The sequence below is a fragment of the Emys orbicularis genome, chromosome 21 (genome assembly GCF_028017835.1).
Source record: "Emys orbicularis isolate rEmyOrb1 chromosome 21, rEmyOrb1.hap1, whole genome shotgun sequence".
Lineage (NCBI taxonomy): Eukaryota > Metazoa > Chordata > Testudines > Emydidae > Emys > Emys orbicularis.
The window spans coordinates 20726271-20745358 of NC_088703.1; the positions used below are offsets into that span (position 1 = coordinate 20726271).

A 19088-nucleotide genomic window follows, 5' to 3' on the forward strand; every position below is an offset into this window, starting at 1 on the left:
CCATCTGATGGGGAAGAAAGGGGCCGAGCACATCACGGGCTTCCTGGGGCTGCAGCCCCCAGCGCAGTTCCTCATTCCGCTCACACTCGGGCCTCAGGCTCGGTGGAGCTGGAGACCGGGGTGTTGGTGGTAGTGCTGAGGGGCCCCCACTGCCCCGTCATGGTGTCTGCTCTCACCGTCCTCCTCGGTGAGTATCAGAGACAGCCAGGGCCCATTGGGGGGATCTGAGATCACGGTGTAGGATCCAGTTGCTCTGGGATCTGGTCTCTAACGACGCGTCTCCTTTCCAGGCTGCTGGCTGGCCGGGCGGAGCGGGGTGTCGGGACGTGAGTATCTGTGGGGAATGGGGCAGCTGGGGGAATTTCCACATTAAGGATGAGGGACGTCGGTGCGGGGTGAGGGGTGCAGATCCCCCAAATGGATGATCCTGTCAGACCTTTGCTCCTCTCCACACCCAGAGGTGGGGACTGAGACCTCGCCCCACTCATTACAGGGATGGGCACCACACAGGATGAATTCACCTGCACTCAAAGCTCTGCCCCCCGGAAATACAGAGTGAAGGCACCAGCCACCCTGCAGTGCCTCCGAACTGTACCCGCCGGCACCGTGCAGAGCGGAGCTAAATCCCCAGCAGCTGAGAGTGGTTTGGGGTGGAGCAGAGCCAGAGTTTGAGCCCCAGAGGTGGGCAGGAAAATGTTAGAACGACTGGGGGATTTTGCAAACACATGTTTTTGGGGGGGGCATGTCCTGGGAGCCTCTTGCTCAAAGGACTCAGATTTGTCCCATGAACCCCTCCCCCCCCGCCGCACTCCTGTGCATACAGCACATTGCTGGACAATTGGAGTAAATGTGGTTTTTAGAATATTTTAAAGAATAATCCACGTTCAGCCCAACTACAACAGAGCTGCAGCTCGGCTACAATGTTAGAAAAACAGAAGCGGGTGATTCTGATCTCAGCCCCTGGGGTCAATCCGGAGTCACTCTTGACTGCAGCGGGGGCAGGGCTGAATTGACCCTGGATAACTAAGGGAATCAGAGACTGGAAATCTCCTTTCCCCCTCCTGTGTCTCTCCCCGGCTGTGAGCCGAGGGCCGGGCCTGCACCCCGGGGACGGGCGGGGGGTAAAACGCTGGAGCGACAGATGGGCAGAGGATTGAGTCAGACGGACGCGGTTTGTGTCACCCCCACTTACTGCCTGTTTGTTTGTGCATCCAGAGGGGTCCCTCCCCAAACCCTCCATCTCCGTCAACCCCGGTGGGGTGATCCCCGTGGGGGGAAACGTCACCATCCGGTGTCGGCATCAGCGCCTGGGCCTGAGGTTCCTCCTCTACAAGGCTGGAGACGGGAACTATCTGAATTACACAGACCCTGCTGGCTCTGAGGCTGAATTTCTCATCACCAGCGCCAGACGGGAACACGGTGGCAGCTACACCTGTCGTTATAGCAACAGAACAGGACCAGCTGCCTACTCGGAGCCCAGCGACCCTGTGCAGATCATTGTAGCAGGTGAGGGGCCCAGCCAGGCACCTCGGCTCCCAGCCCCACACCCAGCCAGTGAAGGTTGGGTGTGTGGGGGAGATCTTGGGCTGGTGCCTTGGTGCCCTGGATCTCAGGGGAGACCCTGACCCTGTCTCTGCCCCGTTGCTGACACTCCACACTGGGGATGAGGCGCAGTGGCCGTGCTGGGGTCTCTCTCACGCCCGTCTGCCTCCCACCACAGAGCTCAGCTCCCCCAAACCCTCCATCTTCCTCAGCCCCAGCGGGGGGGTCGCCTTGGGGGGAGCCACGACCGTCCGGTGTCGGGGTCAGCGCCGGGGTCTGGCGTTTGTTCTGTACAAGGCTGGGGCAGGAACGCAGCAGCGCGGGGCGGGGACTCGGCTGGGGTCAAATTTCCCATCCCCAAATTGAGCCGGGCAGATGGAGGTAGCTACACCTGCTATTATCCCCCGACTCGGATCTCCACACCTGGTCGGAGCCCAGCGACCCCGTGGAGCTGGTGGTAGCAGGTGAGGGGCCCGGCTCGGTGTCTCCGCTCCCAGCCCCAGGCCCAGCTGGACACTCGTGGGGGCTCCGCACCGATGGGCCACTCAGAGCCAGCCTCTGCCCAATGGCCACACTGCCCTGACAGAGGAGGCTGGAGCAGTCCGGCCGGGGCAGGGCGCTGGCCTTGGAGCCGGAGGTCGGGAGGTTTGCGGAGCCGTTGGCTGCTGGAGGAGCTCGTTCTGCAGCCTGGGCCCGGCCCCGGAGGAAGTTCTGTCCCCTGCCCAGACGAGCCTGACCCTGATTGTGGCTGGGCCAGAGGCAGGGAGCCGTCACCCCGGGGTCACCCCAGAGCTGTGGGCTGTTGTCAGGTGTCTGCCCTGCAGCTGGGGGCCGGCATGCGGCACCCGGGCCAGCTCTGATGGAGCTGAAAAGAGCAATGGAGCCATGGCCGGGCAGGACTAGACGCTCGCGTGTGCACCCAGCGCCCTGGGAGACTTGTCCTCAGCCGGCCAGCCTGTGCTGCTGCAGTTAGCCTGGCTATGCCCACGTGCCCCCAGGGCAGGCTGGACCCCATGAATGAGGCAGGGGCCACACACAGGCATATGAGGAGCCCAAGCACTAGGGATCCGCAGCTCGGTGTCTGTGGGGCTGGGAGTCCAGCTCCCAGGGCCAGGATTCTGGGTGGGGGGAACTCTGGGATCTGGGAGAGAGAATCTCTGCCCGGGGGCCCCTGGATCTGCCTGTGGCTGGGGCTGGCCAGGGCGGCCGGGGCTGGGTGGGTGCCCGGGTCTGACTCTCACAGCCTGTCTCGTGTGTGCAGATCCCAGCTTACCCAGACCCTCCATCTCTCTGAGCCCCACTGGGGTCACCGCCCCAGGGGCAGACGTCACCATCCGGTGTCAGGGGCAGCGCCGGGACGTGAGGTTCTTCCTGCACAAGGCTGGAGACCTGAACCCGCAGCAACACGTGGACCCTGCTGGGGACAGGGCCGAGTTCCACATCCCCACCGTGGGCCGGCAGCACGGAGGGAACTATAGCTGCAGCTACCGGCCCCGATCAGAGCCCTTCGTTTCCTCGCAGCCCAGCGACCCCGTGGAGCTGGTGGTAGCAGGTGAGGGGCCCGGCTCTGTGTCCCCGCTCCCAGCCCCACACCCAGCCACATCCTCGGGGGGACTCCACGCTGATGGGACGCTCAGAGCCAGGCTCTGCCCTGGGCCCAGAGGTGGGGACATCCAGCCGGGGAGCAGCCACTGGAGATTCAGGGCTGAGGGAGGGGGGATCCCTGCCCCCAGGGGGAGCTGCAGAGCAGGGGGGTTTGCCAGGGGATGCTGCCCTGGGCTGCCCCTGTTCTGGGGACGCACAGAGGAGTCGGGGCCCAGGGGATGCCCAGCCGTCTCCTGCCCCAGCCACAAAAATCTCCCTCCCCCCAACCAGAATGACAATCGATGCTGCGTTGCGGGGTGGGGCGACCGCTGAGTTGCTGTTTCAGCCCATCCCCCGGCCCTGATGGATGCTGGTTCTATTCCCACAGGAATAGACTTGATGACTTGGCCCATCATCGCCGGGGCGAGCGTGGCAGCCGCCCTCCTCCTCCTCGTGGCCTTCATCTGCTTCAGAAAAGCCCGAGCCAGTGAGTGCCCCGCCCAGCAAGGGAAGAGTTAAACCTGCCGCTCAGCAGGGCGGGATGGGGTCACGGCTTGGATGGGGGACTGTGCTGGGAAAGCCAAGGAGCAGGGGGGCTCAGCAGAGGGCGCTGTTGCATGTGTAATCCCTGTACACACAGCTGTCCCACCACAGAGGTGGCCGCATCTCAGTGCCGGGCTAAGGCTAAGACGCCAGCACCGTGCTTCTCGGGTACCTGGGGTGACAGAGGAGCCACTGACCTGTGGATCAGATTTGTTATGAATCACTAACGAGGGAGGATTGGGGACAGGAAAAGCCCCGTGAGTTAATCTGCCCCTCCCCCTGGTGCATGCTATGGTGTTGTGCTGCCCCCAGCCCGTCCCACCCCAGCAGGGATCCAGGCTCAGCAGCAGAGGGGACCCCTCCAGACCCTCCATCCCTGCTGCCCTGTGGGGGGTGAGTGGCCGGGCGCTGGGACCGGGGGATCCCGATCGGCTCATGGGGGATTCTGGTTTGTGTCCCTCTGCAGGAAAAGGAGCCGCACCGAGACCGAGCAGGTAGGAACCCGCCGCCTCGCCCATCCCAATCGACCTGCTGGGGTCACAGGGCTCCTGGGTTCTGCCCCAGCTCGGGGATGGGGGTGTGACCAGAAGTGGTTAGAGCAGGGAGGGGTGTGTGTGTGTGGGGGGGGGTGACCAGAAGTCCTGGGTTCTATATCTGCCTCTGGGAGCAGAGTGGGGTCTAGTGGTTAGAGCGGGGTGGGGTGGGGTCTGGTGGTTGGGGCAGGAGGCTCAGGGAACTGGGTTCAATGTGAGGCAGAATGGGGGGGCTCTCCGGGTGTGTTGGGGAATCTCCCCGTGGGTGGGGGGATATGACATTTACAAGGGGATTTTCTCTTTTAGCACCAGCCCTATGGGGGCATTAAAGGCGCCAGCTCAGCAAGACCCCACCTGTGAGTAACACATCCAAGGGGGTATCAGGGTGGGGCAGGACCCCTGGGGAGGGGAGGGGCTTGTGGGGGCTCCACCCATATGGGGCGGGGCCTGATTTACAGCTGCTGCTGGGCGGGACTAAGGAGAGGGCCCCAGAGGTAGCTGGTGTCAGCTGAGAGTGTTGGACTCCCAGGAGCTCCCTGGGGCCACCCTCCCTTCCCGCTCTAGTTCCCCACCCACTCCCGGCTCCCAGCCCCCTGCTCTAACCACTAGTCTAGACCCCACTCTCCTCCTGAGCCAGGGTAAGAACACAGGCGTTTGGACTCCCAGCCCCCCGCCCCCGCTGTAACTCGCAGACATCTCTGTGCCTGAGTTTTCCTCTCTGTAACACGGAGCTAATGACCCTGGCCCATGCTGTGGGGCGGGGGAGGGGTGGCTGTGCCGGGCTCTGACCCCCCTGGCTGGACAGAGGGGTCGGAGCTGGGTGTGGGGTTCTGCTCTGGGCCGGCCGGGGGTGTAGCTCAGCGGGTGTCTCTGTTCTGCAGACACCTCCATCGATGAAGGGAAAGAGCCGCAGACCCTGGTAAGTGTCCCCTATTCCCCCATGGGGCCTGACCCCCAACCCTGACCCACATGGGCCCCAGCAGACCCCTCACCACCACCCCCCGCCTTTCCTGGCACACTCAGTGGTTTGGAGTGGGGGTTGGGCTGCTGGGAAAGGGGTGGGCTTATGGGATTGCCAAGTGTGTGTGTCTGTGTGTACCCTGTGCTCTGTGTGTGTTGGTGGATTCACACACACACCCCAGTGACTCTCTCCCCTCCCACCCCCAGGAGCCTGACCCCGGCGCCGATGGACTCACCTATGCCGAGCTGGACATCCAGGCACTGCACACAAAGAGGGGGGGTCCATCCCCCACCCCCGAGCCCATCCAGCCCAGCCTGTATGCCCCAATCAACATGAACCGGGGGCCCCCACAGTGAGGGCCATCCACAGCCATGGGGCACTAGCCCCCAGGGGGCGACTGACTCACCCCCCTGCAGCACCAGCACCAGAGAACTCTGCTTCCAGGGAAGATTTAGGGGGAATGCTTCCCTTCCCCCGCTGCAGCCCTGTCCCATCGAGCTGTTGTCCCCCTGCCCTGCCCAGCCCAGACCCACATGTAGGGGCCGGTGTGGGGGGCTCAGCACTGGGAGGGGGAGGGGATGTTCTGAGGTGGCTGTTTATGTTATTTTGCATCCTGTTAATCTCCAGATTTGTAATAAACACAGACCCACAACCTGGGCACCCCACAGCCCCCCTGTGCCCGTGCCGGGAATGTGTGTGTAAGCAGAGTCAGGATAAGCTCTACCCTGACATCTGGTGGTGAATTATGGCGAAGGTGGAAAAGAACTTCAGGGGCTGATCTTGTTTGCATAGGCACACCAACCGGCCTAGCCTGGGAAAACAACAACTGAAAGTGGTTACTTTGGCTGGTGTGGGATCCCCAGTTTCTCTGTTATTGGGGCAGGAAGAATAAAGTGTTGTTATCCTGATTCTGTGAATCAAGGCCAGTGGAACTGTTGTATGACAGAGGACTCACCAGTAACTAAGTAGCACTCGCTAGACAAGGGTAGGGTGACCAGACATCCTGATTTTTGTTTCTTTGTTCCGTGTCCTGACCAATGTTTCGTCGGGACACTGGACAAAAAAGAAATTTTGCTATTCGCTCTGGCGCTCGTGCACCCCTGCCCATGCCCCAGCTCCATTCCCTCCTTCCTCCATTGGCTCCCTCCCCAAATCCCTGCCCTGGCCCCACCTCTTCCCCAACCACGCAGCATTCCTCCTCCCTCCCAGGGTTGCAGCATAGCAGTGCAAGCCTGAAGGGAGGGGGTGGCAGCGGTGCCTGGATCCTGGAGCTAATGAGTCAGCTCCGGGCAGGCAGGCAAAGGTGGGCTGGCAAAGGAGGGAGACAGGGGGGCTCAGCTCTGAGCACCGTGCCAGAGGGCTCCTGCCCAGCCCCCGGGCTGCTGCACACGCGGGCCGGGGCCGGGAGCACAGCCTGGAGGCTGCTCCAGCCCTGCAGCCCGCGGTGGGTCCGGGCGGGGGCAGCATGGAGCTGGCAGGGGCCAAGTGGGCGGCGCGGGGGCGGGGGTCGAATCCCCACTGCTGCCGGGGAGCCCCGCGCCTCTCCCTCCCGTTCGCAGCTGCAGCTCCTTCCAGGCGGGATGCGCCCCCAGGCCCGCCCCGGGCACATGTGGCGCGCGTCCTTCCCAGCGGGAGGGAGATTAGGCACGCCGCATGTGGCCGGGGGTGGCGGGAAGTGCGTCCCGCCGGGAAGGAGCCGCAGCCGCGAGCGGGAGAGAGAGGCGCGGGGCTCCCTGGCAGCAGCGGGGATTCGGCCCGCGCCGCCCACCCGGCTCCTGCCCACTCCGCGCTGCCCCCGCATATGCCCGTGGCGGGCTGGGGGGCGGGAGGCTCCGCGGGGAGGGCAGCGCGCGCGGCCGGGGCCTGCTAATGCCCCCGGCCCCTTTTAAACTCCCTTTTTTTTTTTTTTGCTCCGCACCCCCTTTTTTTTTTTGCTTCCCCCCGTCCCGATATTTTATACTGCTGATCTGATCACCCTAGTCAAGGAGCATGGGTTACAAAACCCAGTGAATTGAGAGAGGTTGGGGACAGGTATGTATACCTGATGGTATGGGCCCCTTTTGAGGGCCTGGAACACCAATTGCACTACCCCCTCTCTCCACTGTTGAATAGCAGAGCTAAGTTTTGCCTCCATTATTAGTCTAGCTAGCAGTTGCTGAACTGAATTCACTTTGGGCCAATGGTGCACCAGCACTGGGGCTCCCCTACTACAAGCTGAAATCACTAAAAGAGCTAAAATTGCTGAGCTGAGATCACTGAGTGCTGTGTTAACCAGTGGGGGAGCCTGAAGATATATTGCTAAGCAGCTGGCGGAGCCGAGCAGTTTGTGGGACAGTTGGAGCGGCCCATGGGACAGCGAGCGAGTGAGCGGAGCGGCGCAGAGCAGAGCGGAGCTGAGCCATTTGCGGGGGCAGCTGGAGCGGTTCGTGGGACGGCTGGTGGAGTGGAGCGGCTGGCAGAGCTGAGCAGTTTGTGGGATGGTTGGAGGAGCAGCGCGGCGCGGCTGGTAGAGCGGAGCCATTCGTGGTGAAGGCTGCAGCAGAACTCCACAGAGAGGTGGGGCAGTCGGCCTCGGACCACATAAGGTGCTCCTTAACATCCCGTGTGCCCCCCCATTTCCTCCCAGGCTGGGGGGGTAAAACTTTGCAGATAAACTTTTGGACTCTGGGGCGGCACTGACCAGGGACAGAGACTTTGGGGTTGTTGAACTTTGGCGTGATTGGACTTAAGACCCTGAGGGGAAAAGGACACTGCCAAACTTACTTGGAGGTGGGTCTTTTGCTCATGGTTTGTGTTATGAATCCTGATTGTGGTGTTTCCCCAACATAATGCCACATTGTTTCCCTCCTTTATTAACAGGCCTTTGCTACACTCAAGACTCCGTGCTTGCGAGAAGGGAAGTATCGCCTCCTAGAGGCGCCCGGGGGGTGGTATGTAATTGTGCCAGGTCACTGGGTGGGGGCTCGAGCCGGTTTTGCATTGCGTTGTTGAAACAGAAGCCCTAGATACTGAACCCGGCCCTTGTTGCTGCCAACTCAGAGGGGCAGAAGGGTTACATGTGTAACACCTGGGGGAGATGGGGCGGGGCGTGGGGGCTGGTTATACAGGGACCCCTCACCCAGCACAGGTTGCAGCCCCTCTGGGGAAGGGCATCAGTTGGGCAGGGCGCCGGGGTTCACACCCTGACTCTGGGTGAAGCTGCAAAAGGGTCTGATGCCCGTGACCAATTGGCGCTGGCTGTTTACATCCCCTCCATGGGGTTGTCCCTTCCCCGCTGTGGTGGGGGATCCATCGCCGTGAGCAAAGGGGAAGTGATCCCTGAGCAGTGCTGTCATGGAGTGTGGGGGAACACAAGGCCCTGCACCCCCGGCTTCCTGCGATTCACTATGACTCTCAGCCAGCCAGTAAAGCAGGTGGTTTATTTAGACGACAGGAATACAGTCCAAGATAGGTCTTGCAGGCACAGACAACAGGACCCCCCCCCCAGTTAGGTGCATCTTGGGGTCCCAGGGGCACCACAGCCCCCTTGGGAGGTCAGAGCCCCGTCTGCCTCCCAGCCATTCTACCAGCCAGCTCTGAAACTCTCCGCCCAGCCTTTGTTCAGTTTCCCGGGCCAAGGTGTCACCTGGCCTCTAACCTCTTCCTGGGTTCTCATGTTACATGCTCAGGTATTCTCCCTCTGCCAGTCTCCCATCCCCCAATGCAGACTGTCCTAGCCACACTCCCCTGTCAGCATTCAAAGACCACAGTAAGAACAGTCCCAGTTCGTCACATCTCTCCCCCCTTCGAGACCGAACTGAGCAGGGTCACTTTAGCCAGTGACCTGGGGAAGTTCGAACCTACCCCCGTTCCCATGGATGCTCCAACATCCCTCCCATTCCTTGGTGAGAATTACACCAGGCCCTTCCAGTTTCACGCCCCCCCTTAGGTCGGGTGTGCTCGATGACACTCGTAGTTCGCATGTGGGAGCGTTTATGCGGCCCGTGCCTTTTTCCCACCCCAATACCCCTGGGGTTCCAACTGGGCTGGGGTCTTCTCCCAGCGCTCCAGTCTGGAGGTCGGTGATTCGGGCTCTCTTGGTTCAGAGCCCCCCTTTTTACCCTGGCCACCCTCTGGAAAGGCTCCTCTATGTTGGGCAAGGGTCCTAAAGCCATTTTCCCCTTGTCCCGGGCCTTCCTCACCCTCTGACAGGGGTCACAGGATCGGCAGTACTGTCAGACAGTAAGAAAGACCCCGGGCCAGTAAAAGTTTCGTAGCAGCCTCTGTTGGGTACGCCAGGTTCCCTGGTGCCTTGAGAGGGGAATGTCATGGGCCCGGTACAGCAGCTGGCGGTGATACTTCTGGGGTACCACCAGCTGCCTCCTGATCCCCCCTGACTCCATTTTCCCTGGGGAGCCCATTCTCGGTACAGGAACCCCTTCTCCCACAGGAAATTTTTCCGGCCACCTCTCAGGGGTCAGCCCAAACTCGCGGAGCAGGGCCTTTTTGAACAGTTTGTAGTCCCCTGTCTCCGCCCCTTTCAGTCGGCTGTACACCTCCCTGGCTGTGGAGTCCAGTGAGGGGATGAGAAACTGGAGCCTGTCTGCAGGGTCAACCTGGAGCAGCTCGCAGGTATTCTCAAAGGCTGTCAGGAAGGTATCCATGTCCTCCCCCTCCTTACGCTGGGCCAGGAAGCACTTATCAAAGCTCTTTGCAGTCTTAGGTCCCCCCTCACTCACCGCAGCCGGGGCCTCACTGCTCCTCAGCCTGGCCAGTTCCAGCTCATGCTGACGCTGGTTCTGCTTCTCTTCCCGCTCATGCTGACGTTGTTTCTCCTTCTCTTCCTGCTCATGCTGACGTTGGTTCCCCTCATGCTGATGTTGTTTCTCCTTCTCTTCCCGCTCCTGCTTCAGTTCTTGCTGCCTTAACTCAAACTCTTTCAGCCTCAGCTCCCTGTCACATTCCAGTCGCATCCTCTCCCGGGACGGGGAGCTCCTCCGGGATGATCCCCTGCTAGCCGCCGGGGTCAGGGTGCCCTCGGTATTCGCTGGACTTCCCCCAACCCCTCCCCTAGGCACAGGTAGGCAGGGTCTCGGGATGTCCTCGGCAGCAGTCTGACCCCTCCCAGCCATGTCAGGCCCCGGGGCCCACGCTGCATCCGCCGGGCGGCTTCCCTCAGGGACAGGGCTCGGTTCATCCAAGCGATCCCTCTCCTCCGGCTGGGCAATTAGCTGTTCTTTGGTAGACCTCCCAACGCGCAGCCACCTCTGCTTGCACAGCTCCACCAGGTCACTCTTAAGGCGTTTAGCATACATCCTCCTGCTGGCCACTCGCCGGCCTGCGCTCTCCGCTTTCCACCGTTCCAGGGGGACCCCTAGTGTGCCAGCCATTCTTCAGGTCACCACCTCTCTGCCAGGGTCGAGCTGCAGACTCCTCCGCCCCGGGACCGCTCGCTGCGATCCCCCGGGGGACCCTGTTACTGCAAAAGTCCTTCTCTCTGGTCACACACTCCCAGGGGTTACTCGCCCCCTGAAGTGTCTCTCTCTGACTCTTCAGCCCACCTGGTCCCCGTCGATCCCCCTTCGTTTTACTGCTCCCCAGTCACTTACTGCAGGAAGCGCCGTCCACGGGGTGCAGTACATCCCACCTCTGCCACCAGTTGTCACGGAGTGTGGGGGGACACAAGGCCCTGCACCCCCGGCTTCCTGTGATTCACCATGACTCTCAGCCAGCCAGTAAAGCAGAAGGTTTATTTAGATGACAGGAATACAGTCCAAGACAGGTATTGCAGGCACAGACAACAGGACCCCCTCAGTTAGGTCCATCTTGGGATCCCAGGGCATCCTAGCCCCCTTGGGAGGTCAGAACCCCGTCTGCCTCCCAGCCACATCACCAGCCAGCTCTGAACTCTCTCCCCAGCCTTTGTTCAGTTTCCCGGGCAAAGGTGTCACCTGGCCTCTAACCCCTTCCTGGGTTCTCATGTTACATGCTCAGGTATTCTCCTTCGGTCAGTCTCCCATCCCCCGATGCAGACCATCCTAGCCACACTCCCCTGTCAGCATTCAAAGACCACAGTAAGAACAGTCCCAGTTCATCACAGGTGCCCATACGAGAGATCGGGGAGGCATCACCCTGTGACCCCAATGTTCCCCTCCTCGAGACCCTGGGCCAGACAACATAGGCACAGGGAGAGCCCCACAGCTAATCCCCCCCTTGGGACTTCCCCCCCGGACCCTGCCTCTGGAGCAACATGGGAATCGCCACTTGTGGGGAGCAGTGTGGGGGCTAGGACACAGAGCGGGGCAGTTCTGAATCCCCCCCTGCAGGGGTAGGGGGGCTGTTTTACATTGAACGAGGCTTTGTTGCCATTCAGCGGTGTGCGGAGGTGTCCCCTCAGCTCCACCATCATGGGCCCTGCACAAAATGCTCCCTGTGACGAAGTGGGGGATTGTCTTGTTTTTTCCTTGTTTTTCCAAGGGTTTGCATGCAGAGGGGCTGGGACTCAGGAGTCACAGCCGGTTCTGGCCAGTGGGAGGACAATGGGCTGTGAGGAGAGGACCCCGGTGACCTGACCAGCTGGTTCCAGCCAGAGGGGGCCAGAGGACAGAAGAGGGGAGAGGAGTCCCAGGCGTCCCTGTTTACCTGGAGAGAAGACAATGGACAGAGGCGGGGCTTGGGGCCGGTGATCTCAGATCCCAGCTGGGAAGCAGGGGGGCTCTGGGCTGGAGAGGGGGAGCAGGCAGAGCCACCTGGATGCAGGGAGACTGGGATGTGCTGGGCTGAGGGAGGCCAGGCCTGAGGCCCTGAAAGCTTCCTGTGCTGTGTTCAGACGCTCAATAAACCCTCCTGTTTTACGCTGGCCGAGAGTCACTCCGGGCTAGACAACAGGGTTGCATTATTCCCTCTCGGAGTGGAGGTCCCGGGGGTCCGGAGCGAGGGGACTCCCTGAGGGGACCCACGGCGAGAGACAGGCGTGCTAAGGCTCAGAGAGGTGCGGTTCCAGGAGGTGGAGGGACGTAACCCCAAGAGAGAGTGGACCCCCGAGAAGGCCTGTCACACTGAAGGGGGTTCCCCCCACAGACTGTATGGCGCCAGGAGTGGGCACAACCTGTAAGTCCGTGACACTCCCTCCCACCCCCCACCCCCCGAGATCCTGGCCCCTGCAGCCTCCAGACCCACAGATCAGCCTGGAGAGACACAACTGACCCATGTCCGCCTGCCCCTGGGCGCTCAGACATCGGCCGTCTCCCCGTTGCCTCAGTTTCCCTTAACTCCTGAATAAAGAGCCCCCCTGAGCCTTCTAGTCCCTGCCCTGGGGCCAGATCGGAACTGACGCCCCCTATACGGGAAAGGCCCCGTGCCCCCTTCCCCCACCATCCTTGAGCCAGCCAGTCCCTGCCGTGCGGCCGTCGCCCACAGGCTGTTGTGAAACCCAGACTGTGGGTGGTGGGAGGCCCCAGGAAAAGAATTTCCTGTTGAGACACCGAGCCGGACGCTTCCTCCACAGAGCCAGTCGCACTGTCCATCGCTCCCCAGGTGCCGCTTCCTCCTCTGCTTCCCCAGTGCCATGGGCCCCTCTCCTGCCCTGCTCCTCGCCCTGGGTGAGTGTGTTCCTGCGCCCCGCTCGGGGGTCTTCTCCCCTCCCCAAGGGGGTGGGATGGGGCTGGCTCAGCCTCCCTGAATCCTTGGTGGGTCCCCATTGTGAGGGGGGAGCCAGGGAGAGCCCCCTAACCCACACACAGCCTGCCCCCCACACCCTGTCTGCACAACCAGCCCCTGTCCTCCCCCTGCAGCCCCCACAACACAACCTTGCCCCCACAACCAGCCCCTGTCCTCCCCCACACACCCCAACACACACCCTGCCCCCCACAACCAGCCCCTGTCCTCCCCATGGCTCCCCAACACACAAACTGCCCCCCACAACCAGCCCTGGTCCTCCCCCACATCCTGCCCCCACAACCAGCCCCTGTCCTCCCCCAACTCAGCCCCCCAACACACACCCTGCCCCCCACAACCAGCCCCTGTCCTCCTCCCACAGCCCCCAACACATGTCCTGCCCCCCACAACCAGCCCCTGTCCTCCCCACCACAGCCCCTTGCTTATCTACCCCACATCTCCCCCCATGCCCATCATCTCCTCCCTCACTCCCACTCAGAGCCCTCTGCCTAGCCCCACAACCCCCTCTCCCCTAACCCGCACCTGGGAGCTCCTCCTAAGTGGGTTAGGCCAGGACTGGGCTGGAGGGTGTGTGTGTGGTGGGGCTGTGCATGGGGCCAGATCGGAACTGAGGCCCCCTATACGGGAAAGGCCCTGTGTCCCCTTCCCCCACCCCCTTGAGCCAGCCAGTACCTACCGTGCGGCCATCGCCCGCAGGCTGTTGTGAAACCCAGACTGTGGGTGGTGGGAGGCCCCAGGAAAAGAATTTCTGGTTGAGACACTGAGCCGGAGGCTTCCTCCACAGAGCCAGTCGCACCGTCCATCGCTCCCCAGGTGCCCCCAGGTTGGAATCTGCCTCCCAGCACCGCCTCCCCACAAGCCAGGCAACTCTTCCCACGGTGAACCCCATCCCCTCTCCAGCCCACACCCAAAGCCCTGTGGATTCTGGGCTAGGCACAGCAACCCCCACGCAATAGCCGGACCCCTGATTCCTCAGCTAGTGTGGTGCAAATTCCCCAGCAAGGGCCCTGGCTCATGCATGGACCCCGGCGTCCGGGGCCAGATTTCCAGATTCTGCATCCCCCTCACGCTACAGGTGCACGGTGGAGCCAGGGTTAAAACTCTTGATTTCCCCAGGGAAATAGCTGCCAGCAGCAGCATTTGGTGCATCATCATTAGGGTTCAGGGTTAACACCCATGATAGCAACCCACATCTGATGCAGGCTGGCTGCAAACTCTTGCCTACAACGGCTGCAAACGCCCATGGGCTGGCACATGACTGTGGCCTCGATGATATAGCACGGGGGTGGGCAGGATGTGATCTCACATTCCCCCACATCAAACACCCACTTCTCATTACAGGCATCATCTGGACTCGCCTCCCATTCGCTGCTGCTCGTGAGTCGCCTGCAGAAACCAGCTTTGTCCAAGGAGGGGTCTGGGAGATATAATGGGGGGGTGGGACACCCTGCCTCAGAAGAAAGGGGCAGCAGGGGAGCAGAATGGAGGGGTAGATTCAAGGATAGGGGACAGTGGGCCCCAGGGCAGGGACTGGCTGGGTCAGGAGAGCAAGGAACAGGGCAGGGAATGGAGCATGGAGCCTTTCCCCTCTATGGGGCGCTGGCGCCCATCCGGCCCCAGGGCAGGGACTGGCTGGCTCAGGGGGTGGGGAATGAGGCACGGGGCCTTTCCCCTCTAGGGGGCGCTGACTCCCATCTGGCTCCCAGGGCAAGGACTGGCTGGCTCAGGGGGGGGGAATGGGGCACGGGGCCTTTCCCCTATAGGGGGTGCTGTGCCTCACAGCCTGTGTCCATCCCTCTGCAGCATCCCCCTACTCCAAGCCCTCCATCTCCCTCAGCCCCAGCAGGGAGATCGCACCGGGGACTGTGTGACATTATGAGTGTAATATAATATTTCATTGGAAGGTGACAGGGCCAGAAAGAGTTAATTAACTCAGACTGACCTTACCCATGGGTGAACCTTAAAGACTGGTTAGGAAGATATGTAAATGAACAGAGCTTTGAAATGCAAGTCTGCATTGTTAGAGATCTCAAGGGTAGATGTTTGCTCAGGGATTGTGATGTAAGCAAACAAGTCTTGTCTATGGATATAACTTTAATGCAAAGATCAAAAAGGAATATTAACATTTATGATGATACTTGAGTGAAATTGTATTATTGTCTATATGTCTCTTTGAAGGTTGTGGTAACCTGTATCTGAACTGTTTAATGGATAAATTACCCTGTGCTAATTGCAAGGAGGTTTGGAAGGAGAGTTAAGCCTATTGTTTTCTCAGGCCGAAAGGCTGCTGGAAATGTATAAGAACCCTGGGACATGATCCTTCTTCATCTCAGATCTGCTTTGGGTTTCAAAAGGGGGAAACCTTAAGCCACAAGGATTGAGATCCCCAGTCACGGACTGGAGCCACCCTGAATATGGACATTGGACTATAACCTCTGGACTATTTCTAAAAGGACTTTTGGCAACTACAAGTTCAACTCTGCTATGCATCTGAACCTCAATAATTGAATTCAAGTCTGTATGTATATTGATCTTTTAACCAACACACTCTCTCTTTTCTTTTTTAATAAATTTTAGTTTAGTTAATAAGAATTGTATATGTGTTTATTTTGGGTAAGATCTAAGTTGTAATTGAACCTGGGTATGTGGCTGATCCTTTGGGATTGGAAGAACCTTTTCTTTTATATGATGAAGTAAGATTTTCAGGAATCATCATCATATCTGACAGGTGTGTCTGGACGGAGGCCTGAGGCTGGGCACTTTAAGGGAACTGCGTTGTTTGGACTTCTGAGTAACCAGTGAGGTACTACAGAAGCTGTTTTGTGCTGGCTTGGTAATTCTAAGTATTGGAATATCCACCAGCGTTTGGGGTTTGTCTGCCCTGTTCTGTTTGCAGTTCACCCTGATTGAGTGACCTCAGCTGGCTCCCACGAGCAGCACCGTCACAGACGGACATCTCCATCTCCTGCCAAGGGCCGCGGCAGGGCGTGCGGTTCAAGATGTACCGGGCCGAGGTCGCGCAGTGGCACACGGAGGCGGCCGGCTCGACGGCCAAATTCCGCATCCCCAACCCCCATCCCAGAGCCATACCCCCTCCTGCACCCCAAACCTCTCATCCCCAGCCACACCCCAGAGACCTCACCCAATCCTGCACCCCAACCCCCTGCCTCAACACGCAGCCCCCTCCTGCACCCTGAACCCCTCATCCCTGTCCCCACCCCATTTAGAGACCTCACTCCTCCCGCACCCCAACCCCCTGGCCCAGCCCAGTGAAAGTGAGTGAGGGTGGGGGGAGAGCGAGTCACTGAGAGAGGAGAAAAGTAGTGAGCGAGGGCGGGGCCTCGGGGAAGGGGCGGGGCCAGGGTGTTCGGTTTTATGCGATTAGAAAGTTGGCAGCCCTAGTGTCACTGCTTTGCTCGTGGGTCCGGCTCAGCCCGGCCCGGTGTTCGGAACGTCCCCTGAACAGCTTTGGGAATATCCCGTCCCCAGAGGGGCCGCCGGCACCGTGCAGAGCGGAGCTAAATCCCCAGCGGCTGGGAGCGGTTTGGGGCGGAGCAGAGCCAGAGTTTGAGCCCCAGGTGGACAGGAAATCGTTAGAACTAGGGTAACCAGATGGCAACTGTGAAAAAACGGGACAGGGTGTGGGGGGTAATAGGCGCCTATATAAGAAAAAGTCCCCAAAACCGGGACTGTCCCTATAAAAGCAGGACATCTGGTCACCCTAGTTAGAACAACCGGGGGATTTTGCAAACACGTTTTTTTTTCGGGGGCCTGTCCTGGGAGCCGCTTGCTCAAAGTACCCAGATCTGTCCCACGAACCCCCATCCTCACCCCCAGTACATACAGCTCATTGCCAGGCAATTGGAGGAAATGTGGATTTTGGAACATTTTAAAAAATAATCCAGATTCATCCCAACTCCAGCAGGGCTGCAGCTCGGCTACAATGTTAGAAACACAGAAGCGGGTGATTCTGGTCTCAGCCCCCTGGGGTCAATCCGGAGTCACTCCTGACTGCAGCGGGGGCAGGGCTGAATTGACCCTGGAGAACGGGAAGGAATCCAAGACTGAAAATCTCCTTCCCCCCCGCTGTGTCTCTCCCCGGCTGTGAGCCGAGGGCCGGGCCTGCACCCCAGGGACGGGACGGGGGTAAAACGCTGGAGCGACAGATGGGCAGAGGATTGAATGAGATGGACGCGGTTTGTGTCACCCCCACTTACTGCCTGTTTGTTTGTGAATCCAGAGGGGTCCTACCCCAAACCCTCCATCTCTGTCAGCCCCGGTGGGGTGATCCCCATGGGGGGAAATGTCACCATCTGGTGTTGGCATCAGCACCTGGGCCTGAGGTTCCTCCTCTACAAGGATGAAGATGGGAACCATCTGACTTACACAGACCCTGCTGGCTCTGAGGCTAAATTTCCCATCACCGGTGCCAGACAGGAACAGAGTGACAACTACACCTGTCAATATCATAGAATCATAGAATATCAGGGCTGGACGGGAACTCAGGAGGTCATCTAGTCCAACCCCCTGCTCAAAGCAGGACCAATTCCCAACTAAATCATCCCAGCCAGGGCTTTGTCAAGCCGGGCCTTAAAAACCTCCAAGGAAGGAGACTCCACCACCTCCCTAGGTAACGCATTCCAGTGCTTCACCACCCTCCTAGTGAAATAGTGTTTCCTAACATCCAACCTAGACCTCCCCCACTGCAACTTGAGACCATTGCTCCCTGTTCCGTCATCTGCCACCCATGAGAACAGCCGAGTTCCATCCTCTTTGGAACCCCCCTTCAGGTAGTTGAAGGCTGCTATCAAATCCCCCATCACTCTTCTCTTCTGGAACAATCCCAGTTCCCTCAGCCTCTCCTCATAAGTCATGCGCTCCAGACCCCTAATCATTTTTGTTGCCCTCCGCTGGACTCTTTCCAATTTTTCCACATCCTTCTTGTAGTGTGGGGCCCAAAACTGGACACAGTACTCCAGATGAGGCCTCACCAATGTCGAATAAAGGGGAACGATCACGTCCCTCGATCTGCTGGCAATGCCCCTACTTATACAGCCCAAAATGCCGTTAGCCTTCTTGGCAACAAGAGCACACTGTTGACTCATATCCAGCTTCTCGTCCACTGTGACCCCTGGGTCCTTTTCTGCAGAACTGCTACCTAGCCATTCGGTCCCTAGTCTGTAGCTGTGCATGGGATTCTTCCGTCCTAGGTGCAGGACTCTGCACTTGTCCTTGTTGAACCTCATCAGGTTTCTTTTGGCCCAATCCTCTAATTTGTCTAGGTCCCTCTGTATCCGATCCCTACCCTCTAGTGTATCTACCACGCCTCCTAGTTTAGTGTCATCGGCAAACTTGCTGAGAGTGCAGTACACGCCATCCTCCAGATCATTAATAAAGATATTAAACAAAACCGGCCCCAGGACCGACCCTTGGGGCACTCCGCTTGAAACTGGCTGCCAACTAGACATGGAGCCATTGATCACTACCCGTTGAGCCCGACGATCTAGCCAGCTTTCTATCCACCTTACAGTCCATTCATCCAGCCCATACTTCTTTAGCTTGGCAGCAAGAATACTGTGGGAGACCGTATCAAAAGCTTTGCTAAAGTCAAGGAATAACACATCCACTGCTTTCCCCTCATCCACAGAGCCAGTTATCTCATCATAGAAGGCAATTAGGTTAGTCAGGCACGACTTCCCCTTGGTGAATCCATGCTAACTGTTCCTGATCACTTTCCTCTCCTCTAAGTGTTTCATAATTGATTCCTTGAGGACCTGCTCCATGATTTTTCCAGGGACTGAGGTGAGGCTGACTGGCCTGTAGTTCCCCGGATCCTCCTTCTTCCCTTTTTTAAAGATGGGCACTACATTAGCCTTTTTCCAGTCATCCGGACCTCCCCCGATCGCCATGAGTTTTCAAAAATAATGGCTAATGGCTCTGCAATCTCATCCGCCAACTCCTTTAGTACCCTCGGATGCAGCGCATCCGGCCCCATGGACTTGTGCACGTCCAGTTTTTCTAAATAGTCCCGAACCACTTCTTTCTCCACAGAGGGCTGGTCACCTTCTCCCCATATTGTGCTGCCCAGTGCAGCAGTCTGGGAGCTGACCTTGTTCATGAAGACAGAGGCAAAAAAATCATTGAGTACATTAGCTTTTTCCACATCCTCGGTCACTAGGTTGCCTCCCTCATTCAGTAAGGGGCCCACACTTTCCTTGACTTTCTTCTTGTTGCTAATATACCTGAAGAAACCCTTCTTGTTACTCTTA

General features: G+C 59.2%; 1 protein-coding gene across 1 annotated transcript in view; it reads left to right on the forward strand.

Annotated features, from left to right (window-relative positions):
• The first annotated feature begins 15818 nt into the window (after nt 1-15818).
• Nucleotides 15819-19088, forward strand: part of LOC135893088 (immunoglobulin superfamily member 1-like) — a 35657-nt gene continuing 32387 nt past the window's right edge. The window contains exons 1-2 of the mRNA XM_065420873.1: nt 15819-15879; nt 17060-17308. Of these exons, the coding sequence (XP_065276945.1) occupies nt 15819-15879; nt 17060-17308 (310 nt within the window). The remainder of the gene's footprint in view (nt 15880-17059; nt 17309-19088) is intronic.